The sequence below is a fragment of the Neophocaena asiaeorientalis genome, unplaced genomic scaffold (assembly GCF_003031525.2).
Source record: "Neophocaena asiaeorientalis asiaeorientalis breed wild unplaced genomic scaffold, Neophocaena_asiaeorientalis_V1.1 scaffold251, whole genome shotgun sequence".
In the NCBI taxonomy this organism is placed as follows: domain Eukaryota; kingdom Metazoa; phylum Chordata; class Mammalia; order Artiodactyla; family Phocoenidae; genus Neophocaena; species Neophocaena asiaeorientalis.
In genome coordinates this window covers 1,867,802-1,885,185 of record NW_020173377.1, presented here as the reverse complement: position 1 = coordinate 1,885,185, position 17,384 = coordinate 1,867,802, and the positions used below count along the sequence as shown (strand labels likewise).

The 17,384-nt window shown below is 40.4% G+C and overlaps 1 protein-coding gene across 2 annotated transcripts in view; it reads left to right on the top strand.

Moving 5' to 3' along the window:
* DCP1A (decapping mRNA 1A) overlaps window positions 1–17,384 on the top strand; it is a 57,234-nt gene that overhangs the window by 31,929 nt on the left and 7,921 nt on the right. For both annotated transcript variants that reach the window (XM_024746351.1, XM_024746352.1), the window contains exons 5-6: window positions 2,705–2,843; window positions 9,500–9,613. In XM_024746351.1, coding sequence (XP_024602119.1) covers window positions 2,705–2,843; window positions 9,500–9,613 — 253 coding nt within the window. The remainder of the gene's footprint in view (window positions 1–2,704; window positions 2,844–9,499; window positions 9,614–17,384) is intronic.

The following is a 17,384-nucleotide window of genomic DNA, read 5'->3' as shown; positions in this document are numbered from 1 at the left end:
GACTTTCTTTTTAGAACAACTCTTCTCTAAAAAAAAAAAAAAAAGATAAACTTTTTTTTACAAACCCATTTATTTGACTATTTTGTAGTTCTGAAAGTGACAGCAAAGGCAGCTTCTGATAACTTCGAAGACAAAGATTTGTTGATTCTTGGTTGTCCTGAAATCCAGAATATTTTTCTTAAATATCTATGCTTTGGAATATATTAATATATATACTTTCTCCTGCAGATTGAGAGCTTTTGGGCCCAAAGTGAGAGAACCTGGCTCTTGCAGAACTAACAGCTATTTGCAGGAAACCATTTTGAGCTTTTTTCTCTCTCAGGACAGGTGCACCTAAGGCAAGACTTCAGAATGTAGATAAAGCAGAAGACTGAAGGCCTATCTGAAACTATTGTATTGAGCCTAGAAATAGGATGAGAAAGTAGAAACAGGAAGCAAAAAGGAAAAAGAAGGACATTCAGGGTTCCTTCACTAGAAATGCCCAAAAGAGGGACATTTGCTTAAGCTTTAAGCTTGTTTTACTAGAACCAGGGGTGGTATTGAAACTGATTAGTGAATGCCCTCATGAAACTGTTGATAGTGAGTTTTCAAGTGTCTGGCCTATTTATGGCTGAAGAGAATACCTAATGTTAACATTAACTTTGTGATAAATGGTGTTCTGGTCACCAAAGATAAAAAGGTTACTTTATCCTTCTCTGCTCTAACTTTGCCTGCATACAGCCTCTATTTGCTACATATTTCAGAATATCACCTCTCTTAACCAGAAATACAGGTAAAATTCTTTTGGGCATATTGTGCATCTAAATAAAAGTGCCCATTATTGCCCATTCTGTTAAATCTAGTTCTTATCACTGTTTTGACAGCCACAATATAATAAAAATTCTTCAAGTAAAAAATTGATTTATTCCAAAAGGTGTTAATAAGAACTGAGAAGCTATGTAGGAGAGCAAGAAGGTGGATTCAGGCTGATGTGGCCTATGACTGAGTATTAACTAATTAGTCATTTTTAATAGTACTCTTTTTTCTGATTATTAAAAGAGTGCCTGTTAATTATGGAAAATGAAGAGAAGTACAAAAAAAGAAAGTGAAATCGCTTGTAATCTACCGTCAAGAAATAACCAATGTAGATCTCTCTAGTCTTTTTTTCCTTTGCAACAGGCCTCACAGTTGTCACAATACAGTATTTCTTTCCCAAGAGTTGATTACCAGTATGGATATAAATGAAACAATATTCTAATTGGTCTGATCCTCATATCACATGCCTGTCTTCTTTCAGTCTGCCATCAAGTCCATGATTCTACATTTGTTTTATAAATAATAATCCTATTAAGAGCTGTAAGAATCTAAATAGAGAAATGACACCATTACCTTAAAGCAGCACTTTCCAAATAAGAATCCTGCTTCAAGAGAAGATTCTACAGTCAAATAAATTTGGGGAAATCTATAAGCCCATCCTTGGAGAATCGTAATACATTTTAGCATGTTAAAAACTCAGAATGTTTTTGCTGTTTAAAAAAGAATCTGTTTAATATTGTTTAACCCAGTATTTTCAAATAAAAGAACCATCCCACACACACTACTGGGAGTTCCTGGACAGGCTGTTTTAAAGCAGTAAAGCTGACACTGGGTGGCCTGTTGTTGTTCTACTCCTCTTAGTCCATAAAAACAAGCCTTTTGCTACTGAATTGTTTTATTGCCTGTCATCATCACTGTCTGAAAGTTCTCAATTAATATGATTATCAAGTTCTGGCTGTACCTATAATATCCCATGGCAGGTAGGCCTATTCATTACAGTTGGGATTGAAACCTGAATGGATCTTTAAAAGAAAATAAGACTAGTTGCCTCATTAAAATTTATTACTTTTATTTCAAGCTTGAAGAAAAATATAAGAAACAATAAAATATCCATGTGCTCACCACCCAGCTTTCAGTTTCTCACATTTTGCTATAATTGCTTCAGACTTTAATATGCGGCAGGGGAGAGAGGATGTTCCTAAGAAATGAAACCCCTCAGATAGATTTGAAGACCGCAACCCTCGACTTAGACCTTGACTTTTCATGCTTTATATATTTTCAAGTGCAGAATTAGCTTAAGCAGCACCAATCAAAATAAAGAGCATCACCACAGTCACCCTAACCTCAGTCACCCACTGAGTGATTTTTTAAGGAGAGAACAAGGGAAATCTTTTGTTTGCTTGTAGTGCTATCGTTAACTTTTGAAGATTCACCAAGACCTCTGTTTTCAAGAAGCTGATCTTTCTCCTTGCTACCCCATTATCAATACACACTCTCCCCAGGGGTTGTTCAACTGTGCAGCCTTCCTTGGTCTTGGTGGCATTGTCCATTTTCAAATTTACTTCACCAGTTAGTTTGACTGATTTTGACATACTTTTAAAAAAGAGAGAGAATGAGATAATTCAGTAGAGTTTTAAAGGTACCTACTTCTACCCACTCTGGAAAGGAATTCTGTATTTTTGGCCTTCTGACAGTGAAATATATTGGTTGGTACTGTTGTGAGTGAGGTGGCGAAGTAGGTAGTCGAATACTCCTGGGATGGGGTAACCGAGGCTCTGTGTTTTGTATTGTGAGGACAATGTTACCGTGTGGCATTCTTCCTGTATCCTTGGAAGATGGACAGCAAAAGAGTTCTTGGGTCAGATTGTATCAAAAGAGGTCTTTCTAAAACCTGGTTCTCCTCCTGTAGCGTGGTAGAAGAGGAGACACGGCGGTCCCAGCAAGCAGCTCGGGATAAGCAGAGTCCCAGCCAGGCCAACGGCTGCAGTGACCACAGGCCCATCGACATCCTGGAGATGCTAAGCAGAGCCAAGGATGAGTATGAGAGGGTGAGACTCTGCATGCTGAGTGGGAGAACTAAAGGGAGGAGGAGACCTGCGGGAGGCTCGTGGGCTGGGGAAGTCACCTCCAGGGCCAGCGGGAATAAGTATTTCAAAAAGAAAACATGTCTTATAATTTTAAGCCTAAAAGATAAGGAAAGACATTTTCTTACCTCAGAAAATTTAGAATGCTCTTTTTCTATTCCTGTAAAATTACTGTGGGAAAAAATGATCTTGGACTGCAGGAGTTAGCCTGTAGCAGGTAGTTCTGGAAAGGTTTTACGCCTCTTCTTCCACCCTGCAGGCTCTGCTAGGTCTTAGGAATTTATGTAGTTTTTGAAAAGTACTCTGATAACTTGCACCCTGTAATACCAAAGCGTATAATTTATGGTCTGTAATTGGTGCTAGGCGCACAACCCTCATTAAGCATCATTTGGAATATTACCCAAATGAGAGGCTTTTCTAGAATGCTTTTTTTTTCTTTCTGTTTTGTATTTTAGTTTATTTATTTATTTAAGCCTCGCCACATGGTTTGTGGGATCTTAGTTCCCCGACAAGGACTGAACACAGGCCCTCAGCAGTGAAAGTGCAGAGTCCTAACCACTAGACCACCAGAATTCCCTGGGTTTTGTTTGTGTTTTTTTAAATATTTATTTATTTATTTGGCTGCGCCGGGTCTTAGTTGCGGCATGTGGAATCTAGTTCGCTGACCAGGGATCGAACGTGGGCCCCGTGCGTTGGGAGCACGGAGTCTTAGCCGCTGGACCACCAGGGAAGTCCCTCTCTGTATTTTAGTTTAAAAGTTAATCAATAACATTTTCTCCCCAAAGTTGAATTAAATGGAAGTTGTGGTGCATTCATTAACTTATTCAATACATACTTATGAACTGTCCACTATGTGCCAAGCAGTGGGCAGTTCCTCAGTGGTCTTCAAACCTTGTGGCTTTGGAACTGTCCTGGCTTTTCTCCTGACATCGGCACTTCAAAGCCCCACGCTTCCTTGGAGTGAGGTGGAAGGTTTCCACTGCTGCACTTTGTTTCAGCAGAATTGTAATTGTCATCTTACTCTTTACTAACATTGGGTTAAGTTAAGCTTTTTTTGTTTAATCTTCATCTCACCAAAAGTTAAAGGAACAAGGTGTGAAAAACACTAAGACTGTAGCTCCCTTAACAGTTCTCTAACACTAGCCTCTACATTGTTAACAGGTGGTCCTTGAAAAGAGGTTCTAATTGGTCAAATGAGTTAAGAAAACATTGTTAGAATGGCTTCTCCTCCCCCATCTTCTTGGGGCGTTACAGTGCTCAAGACTCTGAGATGTCCCACAATAAACAAAACAGTAACCTCAAGTTCCAGATTGACTTGACTACAGGACCATTTTTCACATACTGCCCTTTAACATCTCAAGAATCTAGAGTTCAGGGAACAAACTTTGGAAGCAGTGCTCTAGAAGGTAGTTGCCTCTAATTAAAAACAGTCATATTCACCATAAACTACAACAAATCTTCTATGTTCAGACACCAAAGGTCCCACCTCCTGGGCAGAGAAATGTACTGAGAGCCCATGAGAAGTTTCAGTTTGTACCAAATTCCTCAGTGTCTCATAGAGAATTACGAAGAATTTGTGGATCTGTGAAAATTAATATAGGAAAAGCAGTCATCTCTATAATGAATTCCTTGATTCTTCGGAAACTAGATGAGATTAGATTCAAGAATCATTTGTAAACTTTTAGGTTACCATATATTACCATAAATTCCCTCTCATATCCTTAATGAGATATGGGTTATCTACATAGATGCCTTGTTCTGTTTTTATACAGACCTTTTGGTGTTCTGACAACAAGTAACGAATAAGTTCTGAGCTCTGTCACCTCTTCCCAGTGATGAGTAGATCAAGGTGCCACACAGGATAGGAAGTATAGGCACTGTACACTGGAGCAGACACTCCAGGAGATGGCTCGCCTTTCCCCTCAGGCTGAGAAGCGAGTAATCTCCAAAGGAAAGAAAGAACTAAAGCCTTGTTTTTCTACACAGAGCTGTAAAGGAACTCTAGGTCACATGAGCAGAATAAAAATCTGACACGGGGCTTCCCTGGTGGCGCAGTGGTTGAGAGTCCACCTGCCGATGCAGGGGACACGGGTTCGTGACCCAGTCCGGGAAGATCCCGCGTGGCGCGGAGCGGCTGGGCCCATGAGCCATGGCCGCTGAGCCTGCACGTCCGGAGCCTGTGCTCCGCAACGGGAGAGGCCACAGCAGTGAGAGGTCCGTGTACCGCAAAAAAAAAAAAAAATCTGACATGATTTCTAGTTAATAAACATTGCAAAAGTAGAAAATATGGAAAGTGCAGTAATTACTGTTGTAAAGAAAATTCTTCCATGGTGTGGAATAAATGAAATTTCTGTGGTTGGATTAAGACTAAACCTTTGGGAATTTAGTTAAATCTGTGATATTTACTTCATAATATGTTCTTTCTATTTTTGAAAACAGTCCATAAATAGGTGGCGCGTCCTTAAACAAGAGTTTCGTTTCTTGTCTGCACTTGCCTATCATCTAATCAAATGGAGTTAGTATTAGCAGTGGCCCATGAATTCACATCTTAGTGTTTGGATGGGCTCTTCTCTGGTGCCGATGGTTCCAGATGGACCCTTTATCTTTAGGTAGAGACTTGGGAGATTGATAGTTTCAAGGGCAGGGGTACAAGCTAGGCCTCAGTGATGGAATTTAATCCCAATTCTAAATCTTCCCTGTCCAGTGTATATAATACAGTGAATGAAATTCCAGACTTTTTTTTTTTTTTTTTTTTTGGCTGCGTCGGGTCTTAGTTGCGGCACACGGGCTCTTCTGCTTTGTTGTGGTGTGCAGGCTTTTCTCTAATTGTGACATGCAGGCTTAGTTGCCCCTTGGCATGTGGGATCTCAGTTCCCCAACCAGGGATCGAACTGGCGTCCCCTGCATTGCAAGATGGATTCTTAACCACTGGACCATCAGGGAAGTCTGGAAATTTCAGACTTTTGAGTGAGGAATTTATAATAGAGACTATTTGAAAATAAAAACACTTTATAATAAACATTTTCTCCCCAAGTCCTATAGTAGTTTGTTTTAACCAACTTCCTGGGTTTTTTTTATATTTATTCATTCATTCATTTATTTATTTATTCATTCATTTTGGCTGTGCCGGGTCCCATCTGCAGCACACAGGATCTTCGTTGCGGCATGTGGGATCTTTTTAGTTGCAGCACGTGGACTTCTTAGTTGCGGCATGCACGTGGGGTGGAATCCAATTCCCCAACCAGGGATCAAACCCAGGCCCCTTGCATTGGGAGTGCGGAGTCGTACCCACTGGACCACTAGGGAAGTCCCCCAACTTTCCTGTTTTTAATGTAAAGAAAGATAGCGGAAACACAGGCCTTGACTAAGGTTGGCCCATTCTGAGTCACATCTAGCCACAGGATGTAATCCTAGATTTTGGTAGGGATTTTTTTGTTCTTAAAAAAATAGGAACACTTATTTTTCTTATTATGTAAGCAGTGCATATTAATTATAGAAAACTTTATATTTTAAAATTATAATAAACGGGAAAAAAAATAATTCCACCACCTAGAAATAATTGCTACTAATGCCTTGTTATTTACCCTTCTACAAATTTGTCTAAATATGTCCCAATGTGTGTGATAATATTTAAGTACACAGTTTTATTAACTAGTTTTAAAACTACTTTTTCATTAACTTTTTTGTAACCTATTTTTTTTCCAAAGAACAGTATCTTTTTGTGACAGTATTTATCTCACAGAGAGTCCCTGGGAGAGTTCATTTGGTAGAATGAAAAGCTTTTGAAAAAGCAAACTGTGATGTTAATAGTTGTATATTTTTATTTCTGTGCCTTATATAAACAATATCCTAGATTTTTCTAATTCTGTTTAAGAACTCAGAAGTATACCTTTGGTAGCTGTCTTGTTATTAATTAGCATTAATTTTCTCTTAAGATAAGTTACTTGAAATGGGATTGGTAAATCAAAGGATTTTGACATTTTTAAGGTTTTTACCAAATACTGTAAAATTATCTTCCCAAAAGTTTGTTTGTGGGACTTCCCTGGTGGTGCAGTGGTTAAGAATCCACCTGCCAATGCGGGGGACACGGGTTCGATCCCTAGTCCAGGAAGATCCCTCATGCCTCGGAGCAGCTAAGCCTGTGCACCGCAACTACTGAGCCTGCACTCTAGAGCCTGCAAGCCACAACTACTGAGCCCACATGCTGCAACTACTGAAGCCCGCATGCCTAGAGCCTGTGCTGCACAACAACAGAAGCCACCTCAATGAGAAGCACGTGCACCGCAACAAAGAGTAGCCCCTGCTCAACAACAACTAGAGAAAGCACGTGCGCAGCAACGAAGACCCAACGCAGCCAAAAACAAAATTAAAAAAAAAAAATGTTCGTTTGTGATTGTGCATTTCCCCCAATTCTTATGAATACTGGTTACTATCATTAACAAACAAACCCAAAATAAACCCTCAAAAGTAAATAAATAAACAGACAAACAAACCTTCCGAGAACAGCCGTGCATAAGTGTAATAAAATATTTGAAGTTCTGGAAACCTTTTAAAGTACACCCCCTCTTACAGCTTATGTTCAGTTAAGTAAGTATTGCAGACTCACATGTCCCAAAACCACGTGGGCCACAGTGGCGCCCACAGTGAGCCAGAGTGGAAGTAAAACCAACAGAGAGCCTGTCCCTGTGTCATCTGGTCAGTTGCAGCTCAGCTGTAACTAGTCATTACCAAATGGGCTGGTGTGCCAGATTATTCAGCTTCTCTCTGAAAAATGACAAGCCAGGATTTTTATGTGAAAATTTCCAATTTTAAAGATGCTCCTGAACATTTGCACCTTCCATCTTAAGAACTTGTTGTGAGCAGTGTTTTCAGTTTATATTGGGTTGGCCCAAAAGTTCGTAACATTTTGTGGAAAAACTGGAACGAACTTTTGGGCCAACCCATTATATTTTCTCTAATACAATTCAGTTCCAATGATTCCCCATAAGGTGTTGATACTGGTTGATGGTGGTGTTGCACAAAGAGGTATGTTAGAAGATAAGACAGTTCATAAGCTTTCACAGACTATTTCACCTCTGCTTAAATGCATAACATTGAGTAAATGGTGTTCTGAAATAATACAAGGACTAAGTCATTTGAATAGAAAAAAAATGCATATTATCCATTCATTTCACATTCAGTACCTACTCCTGCACTAGGCACATATCTTTATAATATGGTGTCAAGAAAGTTAATCTGTCTCTGAACTAAAGTTTGGAGCTTCTGTTTTTAAAAAGTCCGGTCCCTTGACTGTTCTAAACTGGTTTTGGTGTCTATTTTGACACAGATAATGCTCACTAGATGCTCGATTATATAGCCTAAATACATAAGTTTCTAAAAATTCCATGTCCATCTAGTGATCATTTTTTTAGGATTCTTTCTAAGAACAAAGATACAAGTTAACAGGAATTTTTAAACACTTTATTACAATATTTTGTCATCTGTGATAGTGATGTTTAGAGACTTTTTTTTTTAATTTATTTATTTATTTTGGCTGTTCTGGGTCTTAGTTGCAGCATGCACGCTTCTTAGTTGCGGCATACATGCGGGATCTAGTTCCCTGACCAGGGATCGAACCAGGCAGGCCCCCTGCATTGGGAGTGCAGGGTCTTACCCACTGGACTACCAGGGAAGTCCCTAAAGACCTTTTTAATTTAATTTTTTAAATATATGATGGCATTAGAGTACTTGTACATTCATATGTCCAAAAAAATGAACCTCAACCTAAATGTAACAGTTTATACAAAAATCAACTTAAAATGGGTCAGTAGATCTAAATGTAAAAAATAAAAGTACAAAAATTTAGAAAAAATATATATTTACCATATGACCAAGAATTACCACTCCTAGGAATTTACTCTAGAAAATAAAGCTTTTGTCCACACAAAAACCTGTACATGAATGTTTGTAGAAGCTGTATTCATAGTCACCAAAAACTGGAAGCAACACAAATGTCCTCCTATAGGTAAATGATTAAAAAACTTTAAGATCGTTACAGAAAAAACCCAAACGAACTTTTTGGCCAGCCCAATACATACAACAGCTTGGATGAATCTCAAAGGCATTATTCTAAGTTAAAGAAGCCAGCATTCCATTTATATGACATTCTCGAAAAGACAGAATTAGTGCCAGAGAACAGATCACTGGTTACCAGGAGTGGAGGGAGGGCATGACTGCATTGGGATAGCACGAGGGAGTTTTGGGGGGTTGATCAATATGTTTTATATCCTGATTGTGGCGATAGGTACACAGATAGAACTGTGCACTCCAAAAGTTAATTTCACCGTATATTAACTTAAAAAATAAAATGGAAAAGAGTACATGATAAAGTAATGCTATTTGCTTTTCCTTAAAGGGCTTATAAAAATAGCAGTTGTTACTAACACTATTGTCTAAAATCAGTTGCTCGGCTTTCTAGAAATTTTATTGTACAGGTTAATTTACATGTAGGTCCAGAGCAAACATTTGGGGGGATTTTATGCTTGACTTTTAAAATAATATTTCTAGTAACCTTGAATGCTGTTTTGTGAGCCAAAGAATAGCAAGCTTTTCACCTGATATACTTTTCCTTCTAATTTAAGAATCAGATGGGCAATTCAAATATCTCCAGCCCTGGGTTACAGCCAAGTACTCAGATCTCCAATCTGGGAAGCACCGAGACTCTAGAAGAGACGCCATCCGGGTCCCAAGATAAGGTTTGTACAGCTAAAGCCCTAACTTCACCTAAGGTAACCTAACAGAGTCAACATTTTGTAAGGATTTTAATGCAGTACAAGTTTGATTTGTTGTTCATCTGTCAAAGTATGTATGTACAAGCGGCAATGTAATGTCATCCTCTCATGTCATATCCCCTGGTCCATGTAAAACTATCTTGCATCTGGATTTTGCCATAGCCTCTTGTCTGGTTTCCCAGCATTTGCCCTTGCCACTCCCTCCCCTATTCTTAACCCAGCAGCCAAAGTAATCCTGGTATAACATAAGTTAGATCATGGCCTTCCTCCAGTGGTATCTCATCTCACTCAAATAAAAGCCAGGGTCATGGCAGTGGCTTACAAGGCCTTACCTGATCTGGCCCCCCTAACCCTGGCCTCATCCTCTACCTTTCTGCCTTGCTCCCAGCCTCATTGGCTTTCCTGCCTTTCCACAAATGTGCCACACATGCCCCTGCCTCAGCACAGGCCTTTAAACTTACAGTTCCTTTGGCCTGGAAGACTTCCCTCCTAGAAGTAGCTTGCTTCCTTTCTTCCTTCAGATCTCTAGTGTCTTCCATAAAGGTGAGAGCCTCTCTCACCACCCTATTTTATTTATTTGTTTTTTTAATAAATTTATTCATTTATTATTATTATTTTTTTTTGGCTGTGTTGGGTCTTTGTTGCTGCACTTGGGCTTTCCCTAGTTGTGATGAGCGGGGGCTACTCTTCATTGCGGTGCACGGGCTTCTCCTTGCGGTGGCTCCTCTTGTTGCAGAGCACGGGCTCTAGGCACATGGGCTTCAGTAGTTGTTGCGAATGGGCTTAGTTGCTCCATGGCATGTGGGATCTTCCCAGACCAGGGATCAAACCTGTGTCGCCTGCATTGGCAGGAGGATTCTTAACCACTGCGCCACCAGGGAAGTCCCTCACCACCATTTTTTTTGGCTGCGTTGGGTCTTTGTTGCTGCGTGCGGGCTCTCTCTAGTTGCAGCGAGCAGGGCTAGTCTTTGTTGTGGTGCACGGGCTTCTCATTGCGGTGGCTTCTCTTGTTGCAGGGCATGGGCTCTAGGCGCACAAGCTTCAGTAGTTGTGGCACACGGGCTTTGTTGCTCCATGGCATGTGGGATCTTCCCTGACCAGGGATCAAACCTCGGCCCCCTGCATTGGGAGCAGAGTCTTAACCACTGGACCACCAGGGAAGTCCCAGAAAACCATAGTTTTTTAATTAAACTTTTTATTTTGAGATAATTATAGATTAATATGCAGTTGTAAGAAATAATACAGAAAGATCCATGTCCCCTTTACCCATTTACTCCATTGTAACAGGTTGTAAAATACAGTACAATATCACAACCAGAATATTGATACAATATACCCATCTTTTCACATTTCCTCAGTTTTATTCATATTCATTTGTGTGTATGTGCATGTGTTTATTGAGTTCTATGCAATTTTATCTCATGTAGAGCTTTGTGTGTCTTCCACCACAGTCAAGATACAGAAGACTTCCATCACCACAAGAATCCTCTGTGTTGCCCTTTTGTTATCGCACTAACTTACATGTCACACCCTCCCAGCCTTCTTCTGGCATCCCTAACCCCTGGCAGTGACTAATCTGTCTCCAGGTCTGTAATGTTGTCATTTCAAGAATTTTCTATAAATGGAATCATATAATATATAACCTTTGGGGATTATGTTTCTTCACTCAGCATAACTCCTGGAGATTCATTGAAATTGTTATGTATATCAATAGTTCCCTGTCATTGCTGAGTGGAATTAACATTTTTAACCATTAACCTGTTAAAGGACATCTGAGTTGTTTTCAGTTTGGGACTATTATGAATAAAGTTTCCATGAACATTTGTATATAGGTTTTTGTACATAAATTCCCTTTACTCTGGGATAAATGCCCAAGAGTGCAAATGTTGGGTAATTTGGTAATTGCATGTTTTAGTTGAATAGGAAACTGCCCTGCCATACTGTTTTCCAGAGAGGCTGTACCATTTTACATTCCCGTCAGCGATGTGTCTATAAAGTTTTTAGGTATGTAGATGGTAATTAATTTAAACCACATTTTGTATACCACATTCCTTTGCTCCATTTTTACTGTATTTGGACTTAGGATCCTAAAGGTCAAACATATATTAGAAGCAATGCTGTGTTTTTAAAAAATCAAAGAAAAAAGCAGTGCTATATAAAACTTAATTTTTAAAAAATATATGTTAAGAGAGGCAGCAAGGGAAGGAGCAGATTCCTTCTGGTCTGGTTTATCAGCCAGTGGGCCAGTCACTTCCCCTTTCCTTCTGAATCATGGGATTAAGGATTCTTGCAGTGCCTAACTCACAGACTTACTGTGAGATCCAAATGAAGAAATGGACCCCCAGAAACTCCATTTTATAGCCAAAGTGACAGCATTTTGTAAAATATTGAGATCTGGATATTGTCAGAGCCATGTCTACAATTAGCTAAAATCCATAATCGGCCCTGCATGCAGATTGTATGTTGGTTTAGTAACACTGCCATCTAGTGCTGAGGAGCAAGTAATGCTGTCGAGCCTTACTAGTATTAAATTTTATTTCAGTTTCATAATTTACTTATTAAAATTCCCTTGGGACTATTTCTCTAGTTTGTTTTGTATTGTTTTTTTGGTTCCTGTGGTTAACAATAATCGTATCTTCTAGTGTGCCCAGGGCACTATCAGGTAGGAAATCTGACACGGACACAATAAATCCAAACAGAAATATGAAGTTCTCTAAACAGCAAGAGCTATGGGGTGAGGAAGGAACAATGGAAAACCTGATACAGTTTTGTTGTTGTTTTGTTTCTTGGGGGTTTTTTAATATTTATTTATTTATTTGGCTGTGCCGGGTCTTCATTGTGGCACGCGGGATCTTCACTGCAGCATGCAGGATCTTCGTTGCAGCCCGTGTGATCGTTTAGTTGTGGCAAGCGAGATGTTTAGTTGCGGCATGTAGCATCTAGTTCCCTGACCAGGGATCGAACCCGGGCGCCCTGCATAGGGAGCTCAGAGTCTTAGCCACTGGACCACCAGGGAAGTCCCCTGATACAGTTTATTAGAATTTTTTTTGAGTACCATACATGGTGTCACTCATTGAATTCCATTTCCCAGGGGCATGGTCAGACTAAAACTTGATTTAAGTGAGGCATTACAGAACTCAGAATCCAGTCTTTAAAGATGAGTAAAGAATAAAATTTCACCTTTTCTATGGATGATGGAAGATGAATCCATGAATAAATAAGCCCAGCTACTAGAGGAATGCAGCCAGTTTTTCTTGTCCGAGGCAGAGAAGTGTAGAGAGGGTCCTGTCCAACTCAGAGACTATAAAGCTTTGGGGAGTTTGTGTGGAGACGCATGCTCTGCCTACTCAGCCTCTTGCGACTGATTCAGCCAGTTACATATGTCCAAAAGTTGGTACCTTTTGACTTGTATCCACCTCTTAGATATTCAGGTCTTAGCTGCACCTCTGTTCCCCAGAGGATCATATCACCATTCAGTTGAGTAGGTAATCTATCATCTGCTTGATGGACATCTCAGGATGGTGGCATAATGGTTAAGAACATGGACTGTCTTGTTAGAACTAGGTTGGAGTCTGGTTCTGTTGTTGTAACTTGGTCATCATCTATAAAATGGCAATAATGATAGTACACTGCCCTCACCGATTAATAGAGTAATGCGTGTAAAGTGTGTAGCACAGGGCCTCATGTGTAATGAGCGTTCTGTCTATGATAACTCTTATTGCTCTCGTAACCTCATTTATTCTGCCTCATGTGAGATACCTCTGAAACCCTAAAGCTTTACCACACACCCTATTCCAGAGAAAGTCTGAGAATCTGTCTCTGGCCTGGCAGAAGCTGCAGGGAGGCAGCATGGAGAAATTGGAAACTTTCTGCTGCTTTTGCCGTCAGAGTTCAGCATTCTACCATATGGTTTCATTATTTATTTACTTATTTATATTTATTTAGGCTGTGCCAGGTCTTAATTGCGGCATGAAGGATCTTCATTGAGGCATGCGGGATCTTTTAGTTGCAGCATGCAGACTCCTTAGTTGCGGCATTCGAACTCTTAGTTGCAGCATGCATGCAGGATTTAGTTCCCCGACCAGGGATCAGACCCGGGCACTCTGCATTGGGAGTGTAGAGTCTTACCCACTGGACCACCGGGGAAGTCCCATTTTTTAATATGAAGTAGATTTCATACCATTAGAAATACCAGTTTGGGGGACTTCCCTGGTGGTCCAGTGGTAAAGAATCCACTTTCCAATGCAGGGGACTCAGGTTCGATCCCTGGTCAGGGAACTAAGATTCCAACTAAGATCTGTGGGGCTACCAAGCTCTCGTGCCTCAACGCTAGAGCCCGCCCTTGCGCCACAACTACAGAGCCCACAAGCTCTGCAGCCTGCACACCACAACTAGAGGGAAGCCCACGTGCTGCAACGAAAGATCCCGCATGCCTCAACAAAGATCCTGTGTGCAGCAACTAAGACCTAACGCAGCCAAAAGAAAGAAAGAAAGAAAATAAATAAATATATATATTTTTTTTAAATGGAGGATTTAGAGAGACTTTAAAAAAAATACCAGTTTTTTTCAACAGTCTTAGATGTATATATTAATTCAGTAAATATTTATTAAATTTATACTTCAAAGTAAGCCCTGTTTTTCTATACTGAAATAAACATTATCATCAAGCCCCATAAGACATTCACCATTCTAATCATCTTGGAAGGTGATTTTTTTTTTTTAATATTTATTTATTTATTTGGCTCTGTCGGGTCTTAGCTGTGGCATGCGGCATCTTCCCTTGCGGCGTGCAGACTCAGTTGCGGCCCGTGGGCTAAGTTGCCCTGCAGCATGTGGGATCTTAGTTCCCTGACCAGGGATCAAGCCCATGTCCTCTGCATCAGAAGGCAGGTTCTTAACCACTGGACCACCAGGAAAGTCCCTAGAGATACCAGTTTTTAAGTGTAAGTGTAGAAACATTTCACATGTAAATGTGGGTAATGTTAGTTGTTCAAAAGTTGATTTGTGTTCCACTAGATAGGTAAAAATTGCTACCTGGATCGTGTCATTTATGAAGCCTAAGGTGTATTTCATGGTGAGGCGTCTCCATGTCCTATTGTTTGATTGCTCCTTTTATTATAACATAAAATAGTATTCTTCCCTGGAAAAGACTCTTAAGTTTCTGCAAGATAGTCCCAATGTGGTCTGTGTTTTTTAAAGTAGTTATGTCTAAATGTTGGTTTGCGCGTGTTTATATATATATATATATATATATATACACACACACATATATAAAAGAATATGGTGGTTAAGATCTACGTAATTGGGAATTCCCTGGCAGTCCAGTGGTTAGGACTCCGTGCTTCCACTGCAGGGGGCACAGGTTCAATCCCTGGTTGGGGTACTAAGATCCTGCATGCCGTGTGGCATGGCAAAAAAAAAACTACATAATTTGCATTAATGAATAAGAATTAGTGTAGTTTTCCAGCACTTCTTTTGCCAAGCAGTCTTCACCATTTTGTTCTAAACATGATGTGTGAAAAAGGAATTAACACAACTCAAAAATGGGCAAAGGGGTGACTTCCCTGGCAGTCCAGTGGTTAAGACTCCGAGCTTCCACTGCAGTGGGCATGGGTTCAGTCCCTGGTCTGGTAACTAAGATCCTGCATGCTGCATGATGCAGCCAAAAAATAGTAAATAAATAAATAAATTTTTTAAATGGGCAAAGGGCTGAATAGAAACTTCTCCAAATAACATACACAAAAGGCCAAGTGTTATGGTAATGTAAAATGGTACAGCAGCCCTGGAGAACAGTTTGGCGGTTCCTCAAAAAGTTAAAATGTGGAATTGCCATATGATGCAGCAGTTCTGTTCCTGGATATGTACCTGAGAGAATTGAAAACAAGGACTAAAACAGACACTTTTACACTAATGTTCTATGAAGCATTATTCATAACAGCCAAGAGGTGGAAACAAATTGTCGATCATCAGATGAATGGATAAACGAAATGTGGTATATACATACAATGGAGTGTTATTCAGCCTTTAAAAGGAATGATACTCTGGGAATACCCTGGTGGTCCAGTGGTTAGGATTCTGCGCTTCCAGTGCAGAGGGCACAGGTTTGATCCCTCGTTGGGGAACTAAGATCCCGCAAGCCACGAGGCGCAGCCAAAAAAATAAAAATAAAAAGGAATGAAATTCTGATACCTGCTACAACATGGATGAACCTTGAAAACATGCTAGGTGAAATTAAGTCAGTCACAAAATGACAAATATTGTATGATTACACTTAAACAAGGTAGGTAGAGTAGGCAAATTTATAGATACAGAAAGTAGAATAGAGATTACCGGGGTCTGTGGGTGGGGCATTGGGGGTGACCGGGAGAGAAGATAGGGAGTTGTTTAATAGGTACAGAGTTTCTATTAGGGTTGATGAAAAACTTGTGTAAATCGACAGTATTGTGAATATTCTGAATGCCAGTGAATTTTACACTTAGGTATAAATATGGTTAAATATGGTTAAATTGGTAACTTTTGTTATGTATATTTTACCATAACTTTTAGAAATGGGAAGGGGGAAGGAATTGTCTCTCTGCTCATCAGCAGACATTTATGATGCCAGGGATCCAAAAGTGAGTAGATCACAGTATTCAGCCTGGGGTTGGAACCTATGCATTCTACTACAGTTATGTGGTCTGGACAGAGAGAAAGAGACATCTGTCCCATATCAGAATTCATTGTCTATTTCGGATTACTTTGAATGGATTTGAAACATTACCAGTGAATTCTGAACAAACAGCTGTGTCTTTAATGACTCCTTGCCTCAGGGAACAATGGGGTGATTTATAATAGCACAGCCTCCATATCCCATCAAGTGGTTTTGTTGTTATTATTTTGCATTATAGGGGATGATATTCTAAAAGGATTTAATAGATTTTTAATATCCCCACATATTATTTGATATTCTTTAAAACATATCCACACACAGATTTATCATAATTGCTGTTAAGAGTATATGTGGGGCAATGTGCTCACCAGTCCCGCAGATCTGTCTCTTGCTTCAGCAGTGTTTGGACGGAAGAGACCCAGGGACGCCTCTTGCTCCAGCCTCCGACCACCCTCCAACCTTTTTTCCAGTCGCAACCTTCAGAATCAGCCACTCAGCTATCCTTGGCCACCAGGACCAGCTAACACCATTTTTTGAGCATAACTCCTTATTACCGATCAACCCTGAGCTCCCAGATTCGTCAGAATTATTCCACCAAGGTGGAGGCTGCCATCAGCTGCCTGGTCAGCATGCATCTGCGGGCCTCCTACACCTACCTCCTCTCCGGGCTTCTATTTCAACCACGACAACGTGGCTCTGGAGGACATGGGCCACTTTTTCTGTGAATTGGTGGGGAAGAAGTGCAAGGGCGCCCAGCATCTCTTGAAAATGCAAAACCAGTGTGGCAGCCGTGCCCTCTTCGAGGACATGCAGAAGCCATCTCAAGATGAGTGGGGTACAAACCCAGGACACTTTGGAAGCTGCCATTCTCATGGAGAAGAACCTGAACGAGGCCTTTTGGATCTGCATGCCCTGGGTTCTGCCCACCCAGACCCCCACCTCTGTGACTTCCTGGAGAGCCACTTCCTAGATAAGGAGGTGAAACTCATGAAGAAGATGAGTCACCGCCTGACCAACCTCCACGAGCTCTTTGGTCCCCAGGCTGGGCTGGGCGAGTATCTCTTCGAAAGGCTCACCCTCAAGCAT